Source organism: Carcharhinus amblyrhynchos, chromosome 4 (assembly GCF_965287045.1).
Source record: "Carcharhinus amblyrhynchos chromosome 4, sCarAmb.v2.hapA, whole genome shotgun sequence".
Lineage (NCBI taxonomy): Eukaryota > Metazoa > Chordata > Chondrichthyes > Carcharhiniformes > Carcharhinidae > Carcharhinus > Carcharhinus amblyrhynchos.
Window position 1 is genome coordinate 56,764,104 of NC_137327.1, and position 18,167 is coordinate 56,782,270.

The 18,167-nt window shown below is 43.0% G+C and overlaps 2 protein-coding genes across 3 annotated transcripts in view; one reads left to right on the top strand and one right to left on the bottom strand.

The window, feature by feature from the left end:
* The window catches only part of LOC145342043 (endonuclease/exonuclease/phosphatase family domain-containing protein 1-like), a 42,516-nt gene extending 38,258 nt beyond the window's left edge, over positions 1 to 4,258 (top strand). Inside the window, exons 7-8 of the mRNA XM_080187205.1 lie at positions 143 to 337; positions 1,722 to 4,258. Coding sequence (XP_080043331.1) covers positions 143 to 337; positions 1,722 to 1,837 — 311 coding nt within the window. The 3' untranslated portion in view covers positions 1,838 to 4,258. The remainder of the gene's footprint in view (positions 1 to 142; positions 338 to 1,721) is intronic.
* A 3,774-nt stretch (positions 4,259 to 8,032) lies between these two features.
* kiaa0895l overlaps positions 8,033 to 18,167 on the bottom strand; it is a 69,279-nt gene continuing 59,144 nt past the window's right edge. For both annotated transcript variants that reach the window (XM_080187206.1, XM_080187207.1), the window contains 2 exons: positions 14,471 to 14,568; positions 8,033 to 10,824 (listed from right to left, as the gene is read on the bottom strand). In XM_080187206.1, coding sequence (XP_080043332.1) covers positions 10,657 to 10,824; positions 14,471 to 14,568 — 266 coding nt within the window. In that variant the 3' untranslated portion in view covers positions 8,033 to 10,656. The remainder of the gene's footprint in view (positions 10,825 to 14,470; positions 14,569 to 18,167) is intronic.

Sequence of the window (18,167 nt, forward strand, 5' to 3'; positions counted from 1 at the left end):
TGGACTGAATGGCTTCCCTTTCACACTTTGATGCCTTGAGAAGATTTAAATAGAAGATGCAAAAAAATTAATCTTTGACTGATGCTTCAGATTGGATTCAATTGCTGAGCTGAAGGAGAGTCACTTTTCTTCTGTCTTTCAGACCAGAAGCAGCTCATCATTTTGGGGCACTTTGGTTTGCAACCTGATGCCATTGAGTTCAATATATTGAGAGAAAACCACTTCCAGCACTGTGTTCCTGGTGATGTATTCACCAACATCAGCTGCAGGAATAAGGATGGTGACGTTGCTCAAGACAACATCTGGTGGAACCAGCATCTTCAGGCCGCCTACACAGGTAGGAGAAATATCCTAACCCCCTCCCCCTCTCCTTCCTCAGAAGGAGCAAATCATATTTTCCACCAAATGGCCTCTTATTAAAGTATCTGTATCTGGTGAGATATTGTGCAGATGGTGAACGTTCTTCAGATTATCTCATTTGGTGAAACAATGATACCATTGTATCGTGGCCTTCCAATTTCTGGTTATTTAGGTGCAAGAATCGCAGTCATTTCCCCTCCTCCATCTCTGACCCTATTGTATGTCCCAGTTGTTATCTTGACATGCCTTTGGTGATGTGGCAACATATCCACCACTAAATGAGAAAGCAGTTAGCCTTGGTGACGGTGACCACAGTGCAGGAGGATGGGATTTTTAACCAGGAATCAGGGATCGGGAATGGCTACTGGCATTGGGTCACAATCCTGCATGGTATCCTTTAGATAAGCCCACTGTAATATGCAAAGCTCCAGCCAAGTAAATGCTCTAAAGATGGAGACAGTGTAGGATTAGTGGCAATGAGATTATTTTCATTTTTAAAAATGCTGTAGCTGATCATGATCCTAGTGGCTGCAGCTATTTCCCATCAGCCGTTATTAGTCTGGCCAGAAGTGGGTAGGAGGTCTCTATCTTTTGTGCATCCTCCCTCACTCTCACCCTGACTCAACCCTACCCAGGATAGTGCAGATTACCTGCACAGACAACTGAAAATTCTAGTCAACAAATAGAACAAGGCCTTAATGAACCCAACATTTACAATAATAGGCCTAAACAGGCTGTATACCACTTTGGCACCAAATTACATGACCAGCCACCTCCAATTCCCACTCCTAACCTGACCCATTCCAAAATCCAAACCCACATCTGTAGCTCAAAATTCTGAACTACTATTTAATAGGAGGCTTGTGTCTAGTAGATGTGAATTCCCTCTGGAGCTCTCCGCAGTACCCCCACCAAACCCTCCCCAATAGTCCGATTGTTGGGTCTTAACAGCCCCTAACTCCTTCTCATAGTGCAGGACTAATCTTTCTCTCAACCGGTATAAAGATGGTTGCGCTCAAGGAAGGAACATTCAGCTTGCCAGACTGTTAATCAGCCTGAAAATCCTTTCTGCCATTTCACAGTTTTCTCCAACAAAGGAGTGTGAAGAGACAACAGCAACTGTTGCTCCTTTTGAGTCCACGAAGTTCAACCTTTAACTTTCTTGTTTTCTATGCTTCAGTGCACCAAGGCAATGAGTATTGTTTAGCCAGGTAACATTTGATTCATTAAGGTCATTTAAACTAAAATCCTTCTTATTCTGAGTTTGGTTTTAGACTTTGTGATGCTGTTCTTGAATGTGTTGGCTCTGTCAATTCTCCCACCCTTGCAGCCTGCTGAAGACTTCTCTCCTTTCTTCACAGGGAGATGGGGAGTGGTTCGACAGGGTCTCAGCAGTCCCTGGATTCCCAATGGCTGGAAATGGGGAGGAATCGTATCGCAGCATTGCCCGGTTTGGATGGAGTTCTTCATTGAGTAAGGGCAAACCAGGGAAGAATTGTTCTGCACTGAATTGGCTTCAAGAATGACAGAGAAAATGGGCCACCATGACTATTTTAAACCGTTTGTTGTTTAGTCTGTTTCCAATCTAATAAGATAATTCAGCAATGGTGTAGGGTCCTTCATTAACTTACGAAACCAAGTGAATCTTCTAATTCGGATACCAGCAGATAACCTTCCAGAAACACACGTAGCTCAGGATCCTCACATCTTCCACTGGATATGGAAGATATTGAATTTGAAACACGTGTCATCATGATCTGGTTGAAATCTAGTTGGAAGCTAATCAGTTCTGAAATGGATCAGACTTGGATTCTATTCATTCTGAAGAAGAGTCATCGGGACTTAAAATATGAACTCTGTTTTTCTTGCTTCTCAGATGCTGCCGGACCTGATGAGTTTTTCCAGCATTTTCTATTTTTATTTCAGATTTCCAGTATTCTCAATATTTTGCTTTTATTTTTTATTCCCCACTTGTTGCCTTTATGCTCCTGGGCAGGAACACTTGAAGTGATCCAACAGAATCTCAGCAGCCCTTGGATATCAAGAATGGAATCACATCCCTAATACATCTAACCTCAGAGATTACCATCACTTACTGACCTTAACAGATGATAATAGACTTTCTAATTCAGATCGACATTCCACAATGTGCAGTTTCCAGGTTAGTCCAATTTGTCAGTCATTCCTGTTTTTAACAATATCCTTCGTTCTTTATCAAAAAGACAGAAGCAAAATGTTGTAGCCCAGAGTATGTACTATGCCCTTTTTGCACTCAGTGCTCCCTCCAAGTGGAGCTTAACACCTCCCTTCAAGATTCATCACTGCCCCAAAAACATTGACTGTTTTTCTCTCCCTAGATATTGCCTGACCTGCTGAGTATTTCCAGCTCTTTTTGTATCTTTTTCAGATTTCCACATCTGCAGTATTTTGCTTTTGTTCTGTGTTTGACACTATCTTTTGGCATTCCTCCCTCCTTGCTCATAAAGGTGATTAGTCAGGCAACAATTCTTGAAGAAAGTACACATTTAATTCTTCAGATTCTTCATGTCAATGGAATACTTATTTTTTCCCTCTTCTCAACCGAAAGCACTGACTGATGCTGTGCTGCAGTATCACAAAATATTCAACTCAAATGGTCATTCTCCATCAACAAGACTGCCCATGAAAGTATGTTTGGTATGGGTCTGTGGACATCAACGCTTTACTTAACATCAGAGGTTGCTGGAGAATGATCACAATCAGGAACCTAAGGCGGTAGCACAGTGGTATTTTCACTGGGCTTGTAATCCAGAGATCCAGGGCAACGCTCTGGATCTGAATCCCACCACAGAAGATAGTCAAAAAAAATCTGGAATTAAAAGTCTACTGATGACCATGAAATCATTGTCAATTGTTGTAAAAACCATCTGATTTACTTATGTTCTTTAGGGAAGTAAATCTGCCACTCTTGCCTGAGCTGGCCTACATGTGATTCCAGATCCACAGCAATGTGGTTGACTTTTAACTGCTCCTTCAAGGGAAATTAGGGATGGGCAATAAATGCTGGCCCAGCCAGAGATGCCCACATCCCATGAAAGAATTTTTAAAAAGCCCAAGATACTAGGAAGAACTGTAGAATCCAACGCATGCCCTGACTGAGATCAATAAACTCTATAAGTTTCTAAATATATCCGAGAATTAGTCATGTTTACAACGTCCATATCCCATCAGCAGTGAATATATGGAATGAGCCACTGGGGTTAGGCTCAATATCTTTTGACATGGATGCAGAAATGTCAACACCGCCTTGATGAAATTGACAAATGACTTAAAATAGTCACCACAGTTGAGGTGCGGATACCTGTGGGCTAGGTTCCTGCTGTTCATCGCAAATCCACGACTGTTTCCGGAAGTGCAACTGTAGCCTTTGGCTGCGGACACATCTATAAGTTGCAGCCTCTCCGAATAAATAACTAAGAACGTCCGTTCGACAAAGCCAACGGTCTCTGGTTGTCATTCATTGAATTGTGTCCTAGCAGGAACTCAACATTTTCAAAGAAGGTGGAGATTGGGGAGAGGGCAGAAACCAGGAGGAGAAAAGAAGAAAATCTTCAAGTGGTCACTCGCTGCTGTGTGACATTAGAAAACAATTCACCTTTTCCACAAGTCTGTCAAAACACAATGAGCATTCCAGTCTTCTACAGACAGAAGATTTAAACTCTTGCTCTAGTTAATCACAGATAAAAAGTCAATTCTAATATTGAGTTAATGTAACTCATTTGTACCTAACATATTGTTTTGTTAAGTTATTTGAAGTTGTGTACTTTTTTGCAATCATGTTTGTGGTGAGGCAGGTTGTTTCATCGGTATTAACTACTGTTTCCTTCACTTGTGCCGGAATTAAAATCACCACAATGATTTGAAATGATTGTGATCTGGTCATTCCTTGTTTCCACTCTCACTGGGATTATTGTGCATTATTCTCTTGTGTAATCAAATAAGTCATTGCAAGTCAGCGAAAGAGAGCTCAGCGTGCAAATCCTGTTTCCCCACTCCCACCACTTCTCAGTCAACCTTAAGAACAGATCATCACAACAAAGATTTACAGAGAAATGAGACACATGACGACACACACGTTGATTACAGGTCTAGCATCCAGAGAGAATTTGTTCCATTAGCTTATTAATAGAACAATTAAAGCCAGCGCCTTCAACAGGCATACAAGCTGTCTACCTTTAACCATACCTAACCAATCTATTGGCTACTGAAGCGGAATCTTTGTGGCACGATTATGAAGATGATCTTGGGTTGCCCACCCACCAAGACTGTTGTGAACACGCCAGAAGTTAAAAACAAATCTCATGGATACTGAAGTGAACAAAGTTGGATTGTACTGTTTTTGTAGTTTTAAATATTTCCTTTTGAATATTTGGTTTGCAGGAGTGCTGGAGATGGACGGGCGATTGCTGATAAGGTCATGTGATGAAATTTCCAAGCATCTGTTTAACCAAAGTTGGCAACCATAAGCGGTCAAACAACAAAATCAACCTCACGAACAAAATTTTAATGTCAATACTCAAAGTGCCGAAGAGGCCAGGCTGAAAGCATTCATAGAGGTTGAATTACAAGGCAGCACTAAGGAAAAGCTCTTCATAATAGTGGCACAGTGTTAGTACTACTGCCTCACAGCACCAGGGACCCAAGTTTGATTCTAGCATTGGGTGACTCTGGAGTTTGCACATTCTCCTCACGTCTGTGTGGATTTCATCTGGATGTCCCGGTTTCCTCCCATATTCCAAAGATGGTTAGGTGGATTAGCCATGGGAAATATACGGGGTTACTGTGATAGGGTGAAGGGGAGGATACGTGTGGGATGCTGTTTCAGAGAGTTGGTGCAGTCTTGATGGACTAAATGATCTTTCTCTGCACTGTAGGGATTCTGTGATTCTAATAGTGAATAAAAAGTTCCAGCGTACTTAATCATCACTTCTCCAATGTTCATCTTTGGACTGGGTTCCTCTGTAGACGACCCTGCTGCAGGGATCTGTGTCCAATGAGCAGAATTTCACACATCCCTGTCAAGGCATAAGTCTATAACCAAAGTTTCAATCTAATCAGCCATTTATCTAAATTACTTTTAAGTGTCAAACTCCTTTGCTGTGATTCAGAATCACTTATTCACTTATCTTGTTGAGGGATGTTTCATCTGATCTCTAGTCTCCCTCAAGGCTTGCCAAAGTTGAAGCTCAGTCTCTACTTCTACATTCCAGGCTGGAGTCACTAAATAGTCTGATTATATTTTATGCCACTTTTCACACTAGTGCTTTCTTTCCTCAGGTTAACCAAGGATTCCCCTTCACTGCATTTGACAGCGCTCTCATCTCAATCAGTTTTCAAGTTTCAAAAAAAAACACCCATTACCATTTCTGCCATTTCCAACATCACACCACTGTCAAAACCGTGTAAGATGATAAGATGCAGGAGTAGGTCATTCGGTCCCCTGAGCCTGCTCCACCATTTGATAATACCATGGTTAATCTGATTGTGGCCACAACTCCATTTTCTAGTCCTTCCTACATAAACCTTTAGCTCTCATTTCAATCAAAAATTGATCCAAGCATTGAATATGTTGTGACCCAGTTACCTGTGGTTGCTCCAAATAATGGTCTCTCCTATACATTGAGGAGACCAAACACAGTTTGGGTGATCACGTGCTGGACACATCCACTCAGTCCAAAAATGTGACCCTAATCTTTTGGTCACCTGTCATTTTAGTGCTCCGCCCCACTCTGACCTCTCTCCCCAAACTGTTTCAGTGAAGTTCAACGGAAACTGTTAAACATTACCTCAATCTTTCAGTTTAGCTCTTTACGGCCTTCTGGACTCAACTTTGAGATCATAATCACTGTTCCCATTTTTCTGCACAATAGGTGCTGGTAATGATTCTCTGTTGCATTTACCAATCTTCTAGACCTATCCCTTTTTGCCTTGTGTTATCATTCTTCTTGTCATTTGGGCTTGGATTTTCTGGCCCTGGGGCACTAGGTCCTGCCATAGATGCAGTGAGTCAGCCAAAGGTCCATTGATTTCAGCAGTACCCGTAAACCTCTCCAATGGGGACCAGAAATTTCTGCCATTAACCTCTTCTTACCCTTCATCCTATCACAAGCTTCCAAATTTGTTCTTTCAACACCTCCTTGCTTTCCCTATTTTTGTATTGTTTCTTACATCTGTAACATTTCCCAGTTCTAATAACCTGACAGCACATGACTCTTCCCCTTTCCAGAGTTGCTGCCTGCACCTTCCAAGCATTTCAAGTATTTTCTGCTTGTTGTGATTTCTTCTCAACCTCTCAGCTTTTTAAGACCTGTCTTCTCTCAAAACTTCACAGTTTTACTCCAAAATAGTTTAATGGGATCTTTCACATACACCTGAGAGAGCAGATGGTATTCCAGTGTTAAATGTCTTATCCAAAATACGGCACAATGGAACAGTGAATAGTATTGCTGCCTCACAGCGCCAGGAACCCAGGTGTGATTCTGGTCTCGGGCGACTGTGGAGTTTGTAGATTTGCCATGTGTTTCCTCTGGGTGCTCAGGTTTCCTCCCACAGTCCAAAGATGTGCAGGTTAGGTGGACTGGCCATGGTAGATCTCTCAGCGAGCCAATGCAGACCTGATGGGTCAAATGGCATCCTTCTGCCTTGCATGGATTCATTGGTTCATTTGATGGTGTAGCACTCCTTCAGAACTGCACTGAAGTGTCAACCTCAATTATGTACTGTTGTTTCTGGAGTGGGACTTTAACCTATAATCTTCTAATTATGATGGCAAAAGAATTTAAGGAAATTCTCATACTTCAAATAGAAACTGATTGGCATTCTGCACGGATATCACAGCAATAGCAATTTGTTACAATCTTACATTGAAAAAGTTTTCAGAACATATGTTTAATTTCTTTAAGTACCAAGAAACAAGGAGGAAATGATGTGTCAAGACTTGCCAAGTCTTGGGAAGGTCAATGCACTGTCTTGTTGACATGACACTTCACCACATCTAATGTGAGCCAATGTGAAAGGCTTTTTCACATGGTCAACTCTGATATGTTATAACAACAGTCATAACTCACTGGTAAATTATCTACAGACATAAATTTCATCAGGAAGCAACTACTGAATTCACATCTGTCTCATTACTACTTTAAAATATCACCTTGGCCAGTTCTTATTGCTTGTTATTGTTATCAGTCCAAAGTAATTTGTGACATGTTCTAATTCAATTTTCCAACAGTTTTCCTGAATCATTGAGCAATTGGAAGAGCAGTGATGTGCTTAAAAGGACAAAATGGTATGGTGAAAATTATATTTAGGACTTAAGTAGTCCTCTCATATCCCCGGGACATCCTAGAGCCATCAAGAAAATTCCACCCTCTGGTTTTAAGTACAATCAATATTCAACTGCAGGAGCTATACATGGGAGTGGAGGTGGGGAATTTTCTCGCCTCCTGTTCATTGCAGCGGGAGATGGTGCACCATTCACCAGTGGCAGGATCTTCTGGTCCCATTGCTGTCAATGGGCTTTCCCATTGAATCCACCACATACATGATCAGACATAAACTCCAGCCTTAGTGTCTTGTTACAAAGTCATAAATGTGTGACAAATAAAGGGACATGTCATTGGGCCTCTCAGTCAATTCAAATTTATTAAACGCTACACAATACAGAACTCCTGACATCATTTTAAAAACTTGTATCATTTTCATTTGTTGCAATGCTGCAGGTAAAATTGGCATCAAAACCTGGACAGTATTTCTTCATTGCAACATTATATGTTGCTTTTCAACTGTAATCAATACATTCTTCTTATCCAGTTGCCTAAAAATTCTAAGGAAAGGTGTAGGGTTTCATTGCCTGTAAAGCCAGGCTCTTCAACTCTGGTTGGATGTATTGCTGGAAATATAATCACAAGGCCTCCCAACTCCAACCATTCAGCTCACTCAGAGCTGTTACTTGCCTTAATTTTCCAAGGTTCCGTAGCCTTATAGGTGAAAATATTCAAAAGAAAATGAAAAGAACGCACACAATTCTTTTAATGACAGTGATTTTTCTAAAAGTTGTTTGCCTCAGAGTCCTGGAGTTTAAACTTCAATTCTTGGAGATTGCAGGACTAACCTTGGAGGGTTGGCAGCCTGCTGTGAAGCCCACATGTTAAAGTGGTCATCTTATCCTCTCTCTTTATGAGAATGAACCTCAGGGCACTGAAAGGTTGTTCAACATCAATTTTAAAGAGCAGCAGCCATTGGCTGTGCGATTAGAGGCCCTGAATGCATCCATTCCCACACAACCAGCTGGCAGTCTCTGGCCAGTGCAGACAAGCTCAGTTCTTGGCCTAACACGTCACTGGTCAGGTTAAGGTTTGTGCAACTCACAATCAGGGCTCCCACACCACCGCCACCAGTTGGGTGGACATAAAAGGAGCCCATCACACAGGGATGAATGGGGACCCCCAAGGCAAATGCTGAACTAGGGATGTAGAGCAAATACAAGGACTTCTGCATCCATGACACAAGAGACAAATATCACACCCAACCACCAGACCTCTACCTTGATTGCATCAATAAAGAGTGGAATGCTTGGACAGCAATATTACAATACTTTGTGAGCACCTGTGACTATTTGAGTTATCGTCCATCCAGTTCTGGACTCAAAACTGTAAGCCATACACTCAAAGATATTTAATTGAAATTGTGCATCAGTAGGCTTAACTTTAAAACAGGCAATTTTATTTCCAGTTCCTTTTTCATGTTAAATATGATGGCCTTCATTGAAAGGCTGCTAAAAATCTTCAGCCCACTTTCCTCAACAATCACTAGACGGCTATGACTGTGATCCTAATCTGGTCTTGCCCGGATTTGCAAAAACTCACATTCAAGGAATAATATGGCACAGAAGGAAGCCATTCATCCCCTTGTGTCTGTACAGGCACTTTGATAAAACTGCCCAATAAACCTCACTCCTTTGAACTTTCCCCCAGGGCTGCACAATTTTCTTCCCTTGTATCCATACAATTAGCATTTGCATTATATCAGCGAGCCTGCCTCTACCAACATTTCAAGCAGTGTATTCCAGGTCACAGCAACTTGACAGTTCCTCATGCTGCCTCTAGTAAATTGATCATTTTGGTACTGTAAACAGTTTCACATTATTTACTCTATCAAAATGCTTCATGATATTGAGCATGTCTATCCTCCTCATAACATCTTTTGCTTTATGGAGAACAACCTAGCCACTTGTCCCTAGTACTATTCTTGCAAATCTCTTCAGCACCCTTTTTAAGTGCATGATATCCATCTGAATGTGTGGTTTGAACTATAAAGGTTTAGCGTAACTCCCTTGCTTTTGTATTCTATTCCTCTGTGAGTAAAGTCAAGATCCTGTGTGTTTCTTAACAGCCTTCTCGACTTGTCCTGTGATTTTCAAAGATTTGGGTATGCAAATCCCCAGGTCTAGCTCTCCTTTAAAAGTGTACCATTTTGTTAATTCTTTCTTGTTCTTTTAACTTGATCCTTCTCTGCATTAAATTGCACCTGGCACACATCTGCTCAATTCATCAGTCTGTCTCCTACTATCCACCTCACAATTTGTGACACTACCTAAGTGACTTCCAGCCTTTTCTGCTTTTATTTTTAAATTTCATTTCAGCCTGAAGTGTTTTCAAAACTACAGATGCAGATCTGATTTAAAGACTCAATGGCTCTGGCAGAAGACTGGCTTCTTCTACTGAGAGCTGGCATGAAATTGATGGGCCAAATGGCCTCTTATTGACTATAATGATTCTACAAATCAAGTCCTAACTAGCATCATGTCTTTACTCAGACAGGACAAAGCCCTGTCACAATCAGATATAATGCACATGGACAATGCTGACAGAAATGTTCACTTTTTTTTTGTTTTACTCTTCCCGACCCTCTCTTTGCCAGCAAGAAGTTAAATTTTCTTTTTTAAAAAAAGCAGTACCTTTGCAAACAATAAATACAAGTTTAAATAGGAAATGCACGGCACACAGGACAGAAGTCAGAGAGTGAAGCTGCAGCACCAGGCTTTAGCTTCCATAGAAACAATTCCACAATTTTTCATATAAACGTCCATCGATGCTCAAATGCACCACCAGAAAAATTTAAGGCCACTGTGCCTTTGTGTGTTTGTGTGTGTGTGTGTGTATTTATGTGCTGCAACGACGCAGTGTGTTCAAAAGACAAACTGAACGGAAAGCCATTGAGAAGCTCGTTTCTCCATCCCAGATGCCTCCATTCCTGCCACTATTTACTTGGGATAAGCCTCAGCAGCTCTTCGTCTGTCAGTCCATTGACTGCGGTGATATGGTGCAACTGCTCCAAGTAACGGGCCTGATCTCGCATGAAGTGTGGGATGCGCGTGTTTTGCAGAATGGCGCATTTCTTCAAGTGCTCTACATCTTCAAATGACACCTGGAACAAAGTGGGAGAGGGGAAAAATATTAAATGACCAGTCAGACAGATGACATAAATAGCAAGATCACTGACATTCATATAGCACGCTCATGTAGTAAAATGTCCCAAGTGCTTCACAAAAGTGTTAACAGGAACAATTTGGCACCAATTCACATGTTGGGAGGAGAGAAACGTAGAGAGGTTTAAGAAGGGAATCCAAGGGTTTAAGACTGTCTATCTCAGCTTTATATATATTCAGCGATAGAGTATCCCCAGCCATCTGATGGTGCAAATTCTTTGCTTCATCACCCTTTGAGAGAAGAAATTTCATCTCATCTCAGTCCTAAATGATTGGCCCCTTATCTTGAGATTGTGCCCCCATGTTCTGGATTCCCCAGCCAAGAAACAACTTCTCAGTGACTACACTGTTGAGCCCCTTTGTTTCAATGAGATCAGCACCCATTCTTCTAAACGCCAGGGAGTATAGTCCCAACTCATTCAGCATTTCATCACCTCCCAGAAACCAATCTAGTGAATAAAGCAAGTCAATCTTTCCTTCAATTTGGAAACCAAATTTTTTTTTTAACAGCACAGTACAGGCCCTTTGGCCCTCAATGTTGTGCCGAGCTATATCCAATCCCAAGATCAAGCTATCCCACTCCCTATCATTCTGGAGTGCTCCATGTGCCTATCCAAAACCCGCTTGAAAGTTCCTAAAGTGTCCGACTCCACTATACAGCAAGCAGTGTATTCCACACCCCAACCACTCTCTGAGTCAAGAATCTACCACGGACATCCCTCCTATATCTCCCACCACGAACAAAGAACAAAGAACAACACAGCACGGGAAACAGGCCCTTCGGCCCAACGAGCCCGTGCCGCCGTCCCACTGTCTCAGTGACCTATTCATGATTTTAGTCTATGCCTAATGTGCGAGGATCAGGGAGGTCCAATTTAGGGACAATTTAGTACCCAATCAATCAGCCTAAAAGCACATCTTTGGGGATGTGGGAGGAAACCGGAGCACCCGGAGGAAACCCACGCAACCACAGGGAGAACGTGCAAACTCCCACAGACACAGGCCCAAATCCATGTGTCCGCACAGTAACAGAGATAGTCTCTGAGCTGTCATGTTGCCCTCGAGATGGTCCAGTTTAAGCACACTAACGACATGAAGCAATAGGCAACTCCCGAAGCAACGTCCAAGAGCAGCCCACTACAACCTGCCGCATGCATGCCCCTTGCTGGACTTAAATGCCTGTGGAGACAAAAAAATTCATTATTAAACAGGCAAAGACTGTAACATCCCTGAGGCAAAACGTATTCCCAAGCCTACAATGTTTAGTAAGGCCTACTATATCCCCCTATATGTAGCCCGCTCATGTGGCTGTCTAAGTGACTCTTAAACAACCCTAGCGTGCCTGCTTCCACCACCTTACTCGGCAGTGCATTCCACACCCCCACTACCCTTTGCGTGAAAAACTGCCCTCTAATATTTGTCTTATACCTAGCCCCCCTCACCCTAAGCCCGTGACCCCTCGTTCTATCCATTTCCAATAGCGGAAAAAGCTTACCACCATTTACTCTATCTATCCCCTTCATAATCTTATAAACCTCTATTAGATCCCCCCTCAGCCGACGTCTCTCAAGGGAAAACAGCCCAAGTTCATTCAATCTTTCCTCGTAAGACAGCCCTTCCATACCAGGCAGCATCCTGGTAAATCTCCTCTGCACTCTCTCCAGGATCTCTACATCCTTCCGGTAGTACGGCGACCAGAACTGGACGCAGTACTCCAAGTGAGGCCTAACCAACGTTCTATACAACTGCAACATCAGACTCCTACTCTTATATTCTATACCTCTTCCTATGAAGGCTAACATACCATACACTTTCCTCATCACATTCTGCACCTGCGCCGACACCTTCAGGGACTTGTGCACTTGCACCCCCAGGTCTCTCTGCGTATCTATACTCCGGATAGTTCTACCTTTTATCGTATAACTCCCCTCCACATTATTCCGGCCAAAGTGCATCACCTCGCATTTCTCCGGATTAAATTCCATTTGCCATCTATCTGCCCAATTTACCAGCCTGTCTATGTCCTGTTGCATTGCCAGGCACTGCTCCTCAGTACCCACCAATCCAACCATCTTAGTGTCATCAGCAAATTTGCTGATCACACCACCTACCCCCTCTTCCAAGTCATTAATATATACCACAAATAGTTTACCTTATAGTTATGCCCCCTAGTAACAGCTACAATTATGTGCTGTATTCTAGCTGTAATCCCACCAAAACCCTGTTTAATTGTAGCAAGATTTCTCTATTCTTGTACTCCAATCCCCTTGTGATAAAGGCCAACATGTCATCTGCTTTCCTATATGCTTGCTGTACCTGCATACTAATTTTTTGTGTTCCTTGTACGACTACACACAAGTCTCTCTGAAATCAACAATTACAAGTTTCACATATTTTAAAAAATATTCTACTTTTCTATTCTTATGTTCAAAGTGTAAAACCTCACACTTTCCCATATTAGACTATCTGCCACCTGGTTATACAATAACATGACTACTTTGTGTTATCTTCACCTTGTTACCAATCAGACAACTGTTTTCTAATTCATCTAGGTGAGATATAAACAATGGCCAGAGGTAAAAGCCCAGGGTCTCAATACTTAATCACCTGCCAAACCTCAATTCTGAGAGTCAGAAATAAATGACTCAATGTTAAAATTAATACAGCTCAAGATGGAAAAAAACCCATAAATTAGCATTAATTGGCAATCGCTCATCCAGAGAGACTTATATTCAAAGCAATAGATAAGATCACACAAATCTAGGAGGAAATAATCTCCTGAGGTAGATATATTGCTAAGGGAGGCTAGAAGCAACATTACTGAAGAGATCATTCATTGCTTGTTCCAGTGATGGAAAATGGAACTCTTTCCCAAACAGCACTGGGCCAACCTACACCAGATGAACTGGTTCAAGAATGTGGCTCACCACCATCTCTCTAAGGGCAAGTACGGATGGATAAAAAATGTTGGTATTACCACATCCCATGTAAGAATTAAAAAGAAATAAGCTGATTGCTTCCTGTAGGTTCTGCCTTTCAGCTACTCAACAAAAGAGGCCCAATGCTGAATCACTGTCAGTATTCCTCCCAATCTGTGAGAATTGTGAGAATCTGTAACCTGAAGTGAGAAGGCTTGGATTTGATTTTACACTCCCCTCCATGTCCTGATGTGAACCATATTGTGACCAGAGATCCTGGGACAGAGGAAGGTAATGTCAAACGGAACAGAGATTCGAAAAGAATCTTCAGTCAAGTACCCCAATGCCAGCCAAAAAAAATCAACAGAGTGGCCTACAAATATTCCTTCTCATGATGGAGGTTAATAGATCACAACATTTGATGAAGAGAATGGGGTGAGTGGATATAGGGAGGGGTCTTGACACACCACACATTGGAGGATCAATAACTTGTTTAAAGATGTAATGACCCAATAAATTCAGGTGGATTTTATAAAGACAGACCCTGGTGCTCCTACCCATCAGTTTTTGTGTTCCCTGTTCTGTGTGCCAGAACCATCTGGGTTATCATGCTGCGAAGCTCCTTCTTCAACAGATAAACATATCCCACTAGATTAGATACAATTACCTTTCCCAGTGCTGCCAACATCTTGAAGTCAATGCTCTTCCTGTATCGAAGCAGCAACAACACACCATCCAAATACACTTGATCCTTACTGAAGCAGCCTGCAAAAGAACGGGAAAGAATGAGGCATAGTTGGGAGGACATGGTGAATGGCAAACCATCACCCCCAACAATTATTGACTCCCCTCTCAATAAAGGACAACATGGGGAGATATCAGAATCAGTTCATTGAGTCATTCAAATAACAATTAAATAGATTTTCAGAAAATAATGTTTTGAGATACAACAATAAATAATTTGACACATGCCATCTGATAAGTGTAGCAATGCTTGGGGAGAAAAGGTGATTTTGGACCAAAGCCCTCTGTCATTGAGGTTTTCCGCTCCCCCTGTCTGGGTCTATTGTCATTCATAGACATTTGTGGCTATGATTAATCAGTAACATCATTATGATTGTATCAGAGGACAACGAGGATAGTAGCAGAGGCACTAGATGTGCTGAGGATTTTTTATTGTCTGGTAATTCCTACTTTTATAATTTCAATTAAAATCCTGCAGCTACATCCCTGTAACCTATTGTCAGCTGTTGCTGTGTAACCTGCAGGAAGACTCACACTTTTAGTACTGGTCTGTAGGTGCCACATGAATCTCAGTTTCAATCCTTTACATGGCTTACCACATCATTCTCCTCCAACTGTTCATCCAGCAGGTGGGATTGCTGTCATCTGGTTCCATTTTTATCTATTGTAACAAGGAATTACCAACAATGGATACATTTCCAGCTCCTGCACTGTTACCACTAGTTTCTCCCATGGATTTATCCTGGGCTATCTCCTATTTCTTATCTAGGCAACATCATCTGAAAACAGAGGGTCACTTTTCACACTTACACGATTGACACCTCGTTCTACCCCCGTCCCTAAATTGTCAGACTGCTTACCTGGCATTCAGCATTAGGTGAGCAGAAATTACCTCTAACTAAATATTGGGAAGACAAAAGCCAGTGGGCTGGATTTTTTGCCCCTTCCTGCTGGCAGAATCTTCTGGACTCATTAAAGGCAGCCCCCTGTGGCAGGCGATGGGAAGGGCGAGCCACTCAAAATTCCATAGATATCAGCGGGACTGGAGGATCCCACTGGCAGCCAAGGGCAAGACGCCAGTAGATCGGAAGCATGCATGCACGAGGTGGTGGGAGGTGGGGCGGGGGGGGGGGGTTGGTGAAGAAGGGTGACCAGGGTCAAAAGACCTTGCCCAGTGTCTTTGGTCCTTGCACAAACTCTGCTCCCAAGCCACTGACTCCACCACTCTCCCTGGAGTTTGCCTGTGGCCTTTCAGAGCATGGCAGGCCCTCATTGTCATGTAGATAGGACTTGGGATTGTGCAGGGGGCATAACCCCCAAAAATCACAGCCCCTGTCAAAGCCTCTAATACCTCTGTCACTCACTCTCTTATAACCCCTCCCCCCACCTGCAATTTCCATTGTGCCAACATTCACCTTCAGACTGGATGCATGATGATCCTGGTCCCCTGGCGGTCATTGGTCCTGCTAGTGCCAGGGGCATGAGGAGCTGCCAGTTGCTGACTGGCCGGCAGCCCTCAGCTGGTGGGACTGCCATTGGGGACCTCAGTCAAGGGGAAGGCCCAATGATTGCCACTTAAGTGCCTGAAAGGCAGTTGATTCTGTTAGGCCTCCTCTACTCACCGACAGGAGTACCCCTCTGGATTTCCAACCAGTGTGCAAGACCTCTATCAGCCTGGCAGAATCTCTGCCAGTGCACCACTGAGTCACACTGTTCCAAGAGGTCCCTGAGAGTAAATCATGGTCTGTGTTTATAGCAGTACTATTATTCAATCGTCTGAGGAAGTTGCAGCAGAATTTTCCAGAGTATTGTTTCTCTTACTAGCTATTAGATGCTGCCCTTTTTTCTTTGCTTGACTGAGGGCAAAGAGGGTGGGGGCAGGGTGAAACTAAATGATTAGCCATGATGTTCTGATCATTTTATTGCGGGATAGGCTTGAGGAACATAGAAACATGAAAAACATAGAAACATGGAACGTAGGAACAGGTGTGGGCCATTCAGCCCATCAAGACTGCTTCCTATTCAATGTGATCATGGGCTGATCCTCCATTTCAACACCTTACTTCCACCTCTCTCCACACCCCATGATCTCAATGTCTAGAAATCTATGTATTTGTTCCTTAAATGCATTCAGTGACTTGGCCGTCAGTAGACCACAAAAGGTAGGAGGTGGAAAGTTGCACCCATTGTCTGCCACAGACAGGATGACTGCAAGGGTTATATTGGAATAATAGGTGATGCTCTTCTGAGGTTGAAGCAGAGATACAGGCTGGAATTTTACTAACTCGACCACCCTGGAATCCGGGTGGGTGTGGCCCGCAGAACAGAATTCTCCGTTGGCCTTGGGCGGGATTTTACAGGCCTTGCCCAAGCGCGTTCGTAAAATCCTGTCCACAGTGCTTCACTCCGCAATTGGGTCTACTACACCGGATCTGGGCATGTCCAAAAATAGGGAAATTCTCATCAGTGGTAACCTCTGACCCACCCTACTTGAAGAATGCAAAAGTTCCTTAAAATATATTTATTCACTATTCATTCACGGGATGTGGCATCACTGGTATTGCCATCATTTATCAGTTTTCAGGAAGCAGTGATGAACCACCTCTTTGACAACGGAATGATTTGCTAGACCATTTCAGGAGGGAATTAAAAGTCAACCACAATGCACTGGATTTGGAGTCATATACATGTGGATACATTAAGATGTCTTATCACATATGTTTTTAGAATATCGACATGGACACTATTACTGATACTAGTTTTTATTCCAGATTTATTTATTTAACTGGGATAAAATTCCCTAGCTGTCATGGTGCGATTTAAATGAATGTTTCAAGATCATTGCTTCCACACACTGGGGCGGGGGTGGGGGCCTCAATATGCCAGCAATACCTGGCTGCACAGAGATGGCGCTAGATCACAACCTGAGCAAACCTTCCCCCCCACCCCCACCACTGCTTCAGCTCACCACAGAGGTTTCAGGCACTCCTCTCCCAGCCCCCTATCAGAGGCGGCACTTGTCTAGCCGTTCCCCCCAAATCATTGGCCCCTCCTCTCCCATCATTGTCCCCCCAACAATCATTGGCCCCTTCTCCTTACCCAACCACCTTCCCCTCAGCCATCAGCCCCTTCTTCCCAACTTTACAGGCCTATGGGCCAAGTGCTGGCAGATGGGATTCAGTGATAGTTCAAGTGTTTCTAATGTGTCAGTGCAGTCTCAATGAGCCAAAGGGCCTGTCCTCTGCTGTATGTTTCTATGATTTCCTGGGCGGAATTTTACGAGATTGTTTCTAAGTGTCCAGCTAGTGTGAAAATGGAAGAATTCCTGATCCGTTTTTTGGGCTAGTTTTCACATCCAATTTTATACCCAATTTTATGCACTTCATCATTGAAAAAATAATGTAGACTGTTTCTAGCTGCTGCAGGCAGTGGGCTGGGCTTATTTCATCAGCCAGCCCACAGAGGGAGCTCCTGCGCATGTACAGATCTCTAATTCTGCACATGCTCAATAGCAACTGTAGGGGCCTGACAGAGAGAACTCTTAGGCTTCTCCGACTGCAGGCAGTCTCAACCAGCTCTCACATCCCCCCCCCCACCCTACCGCCCCCCCACCAATCACA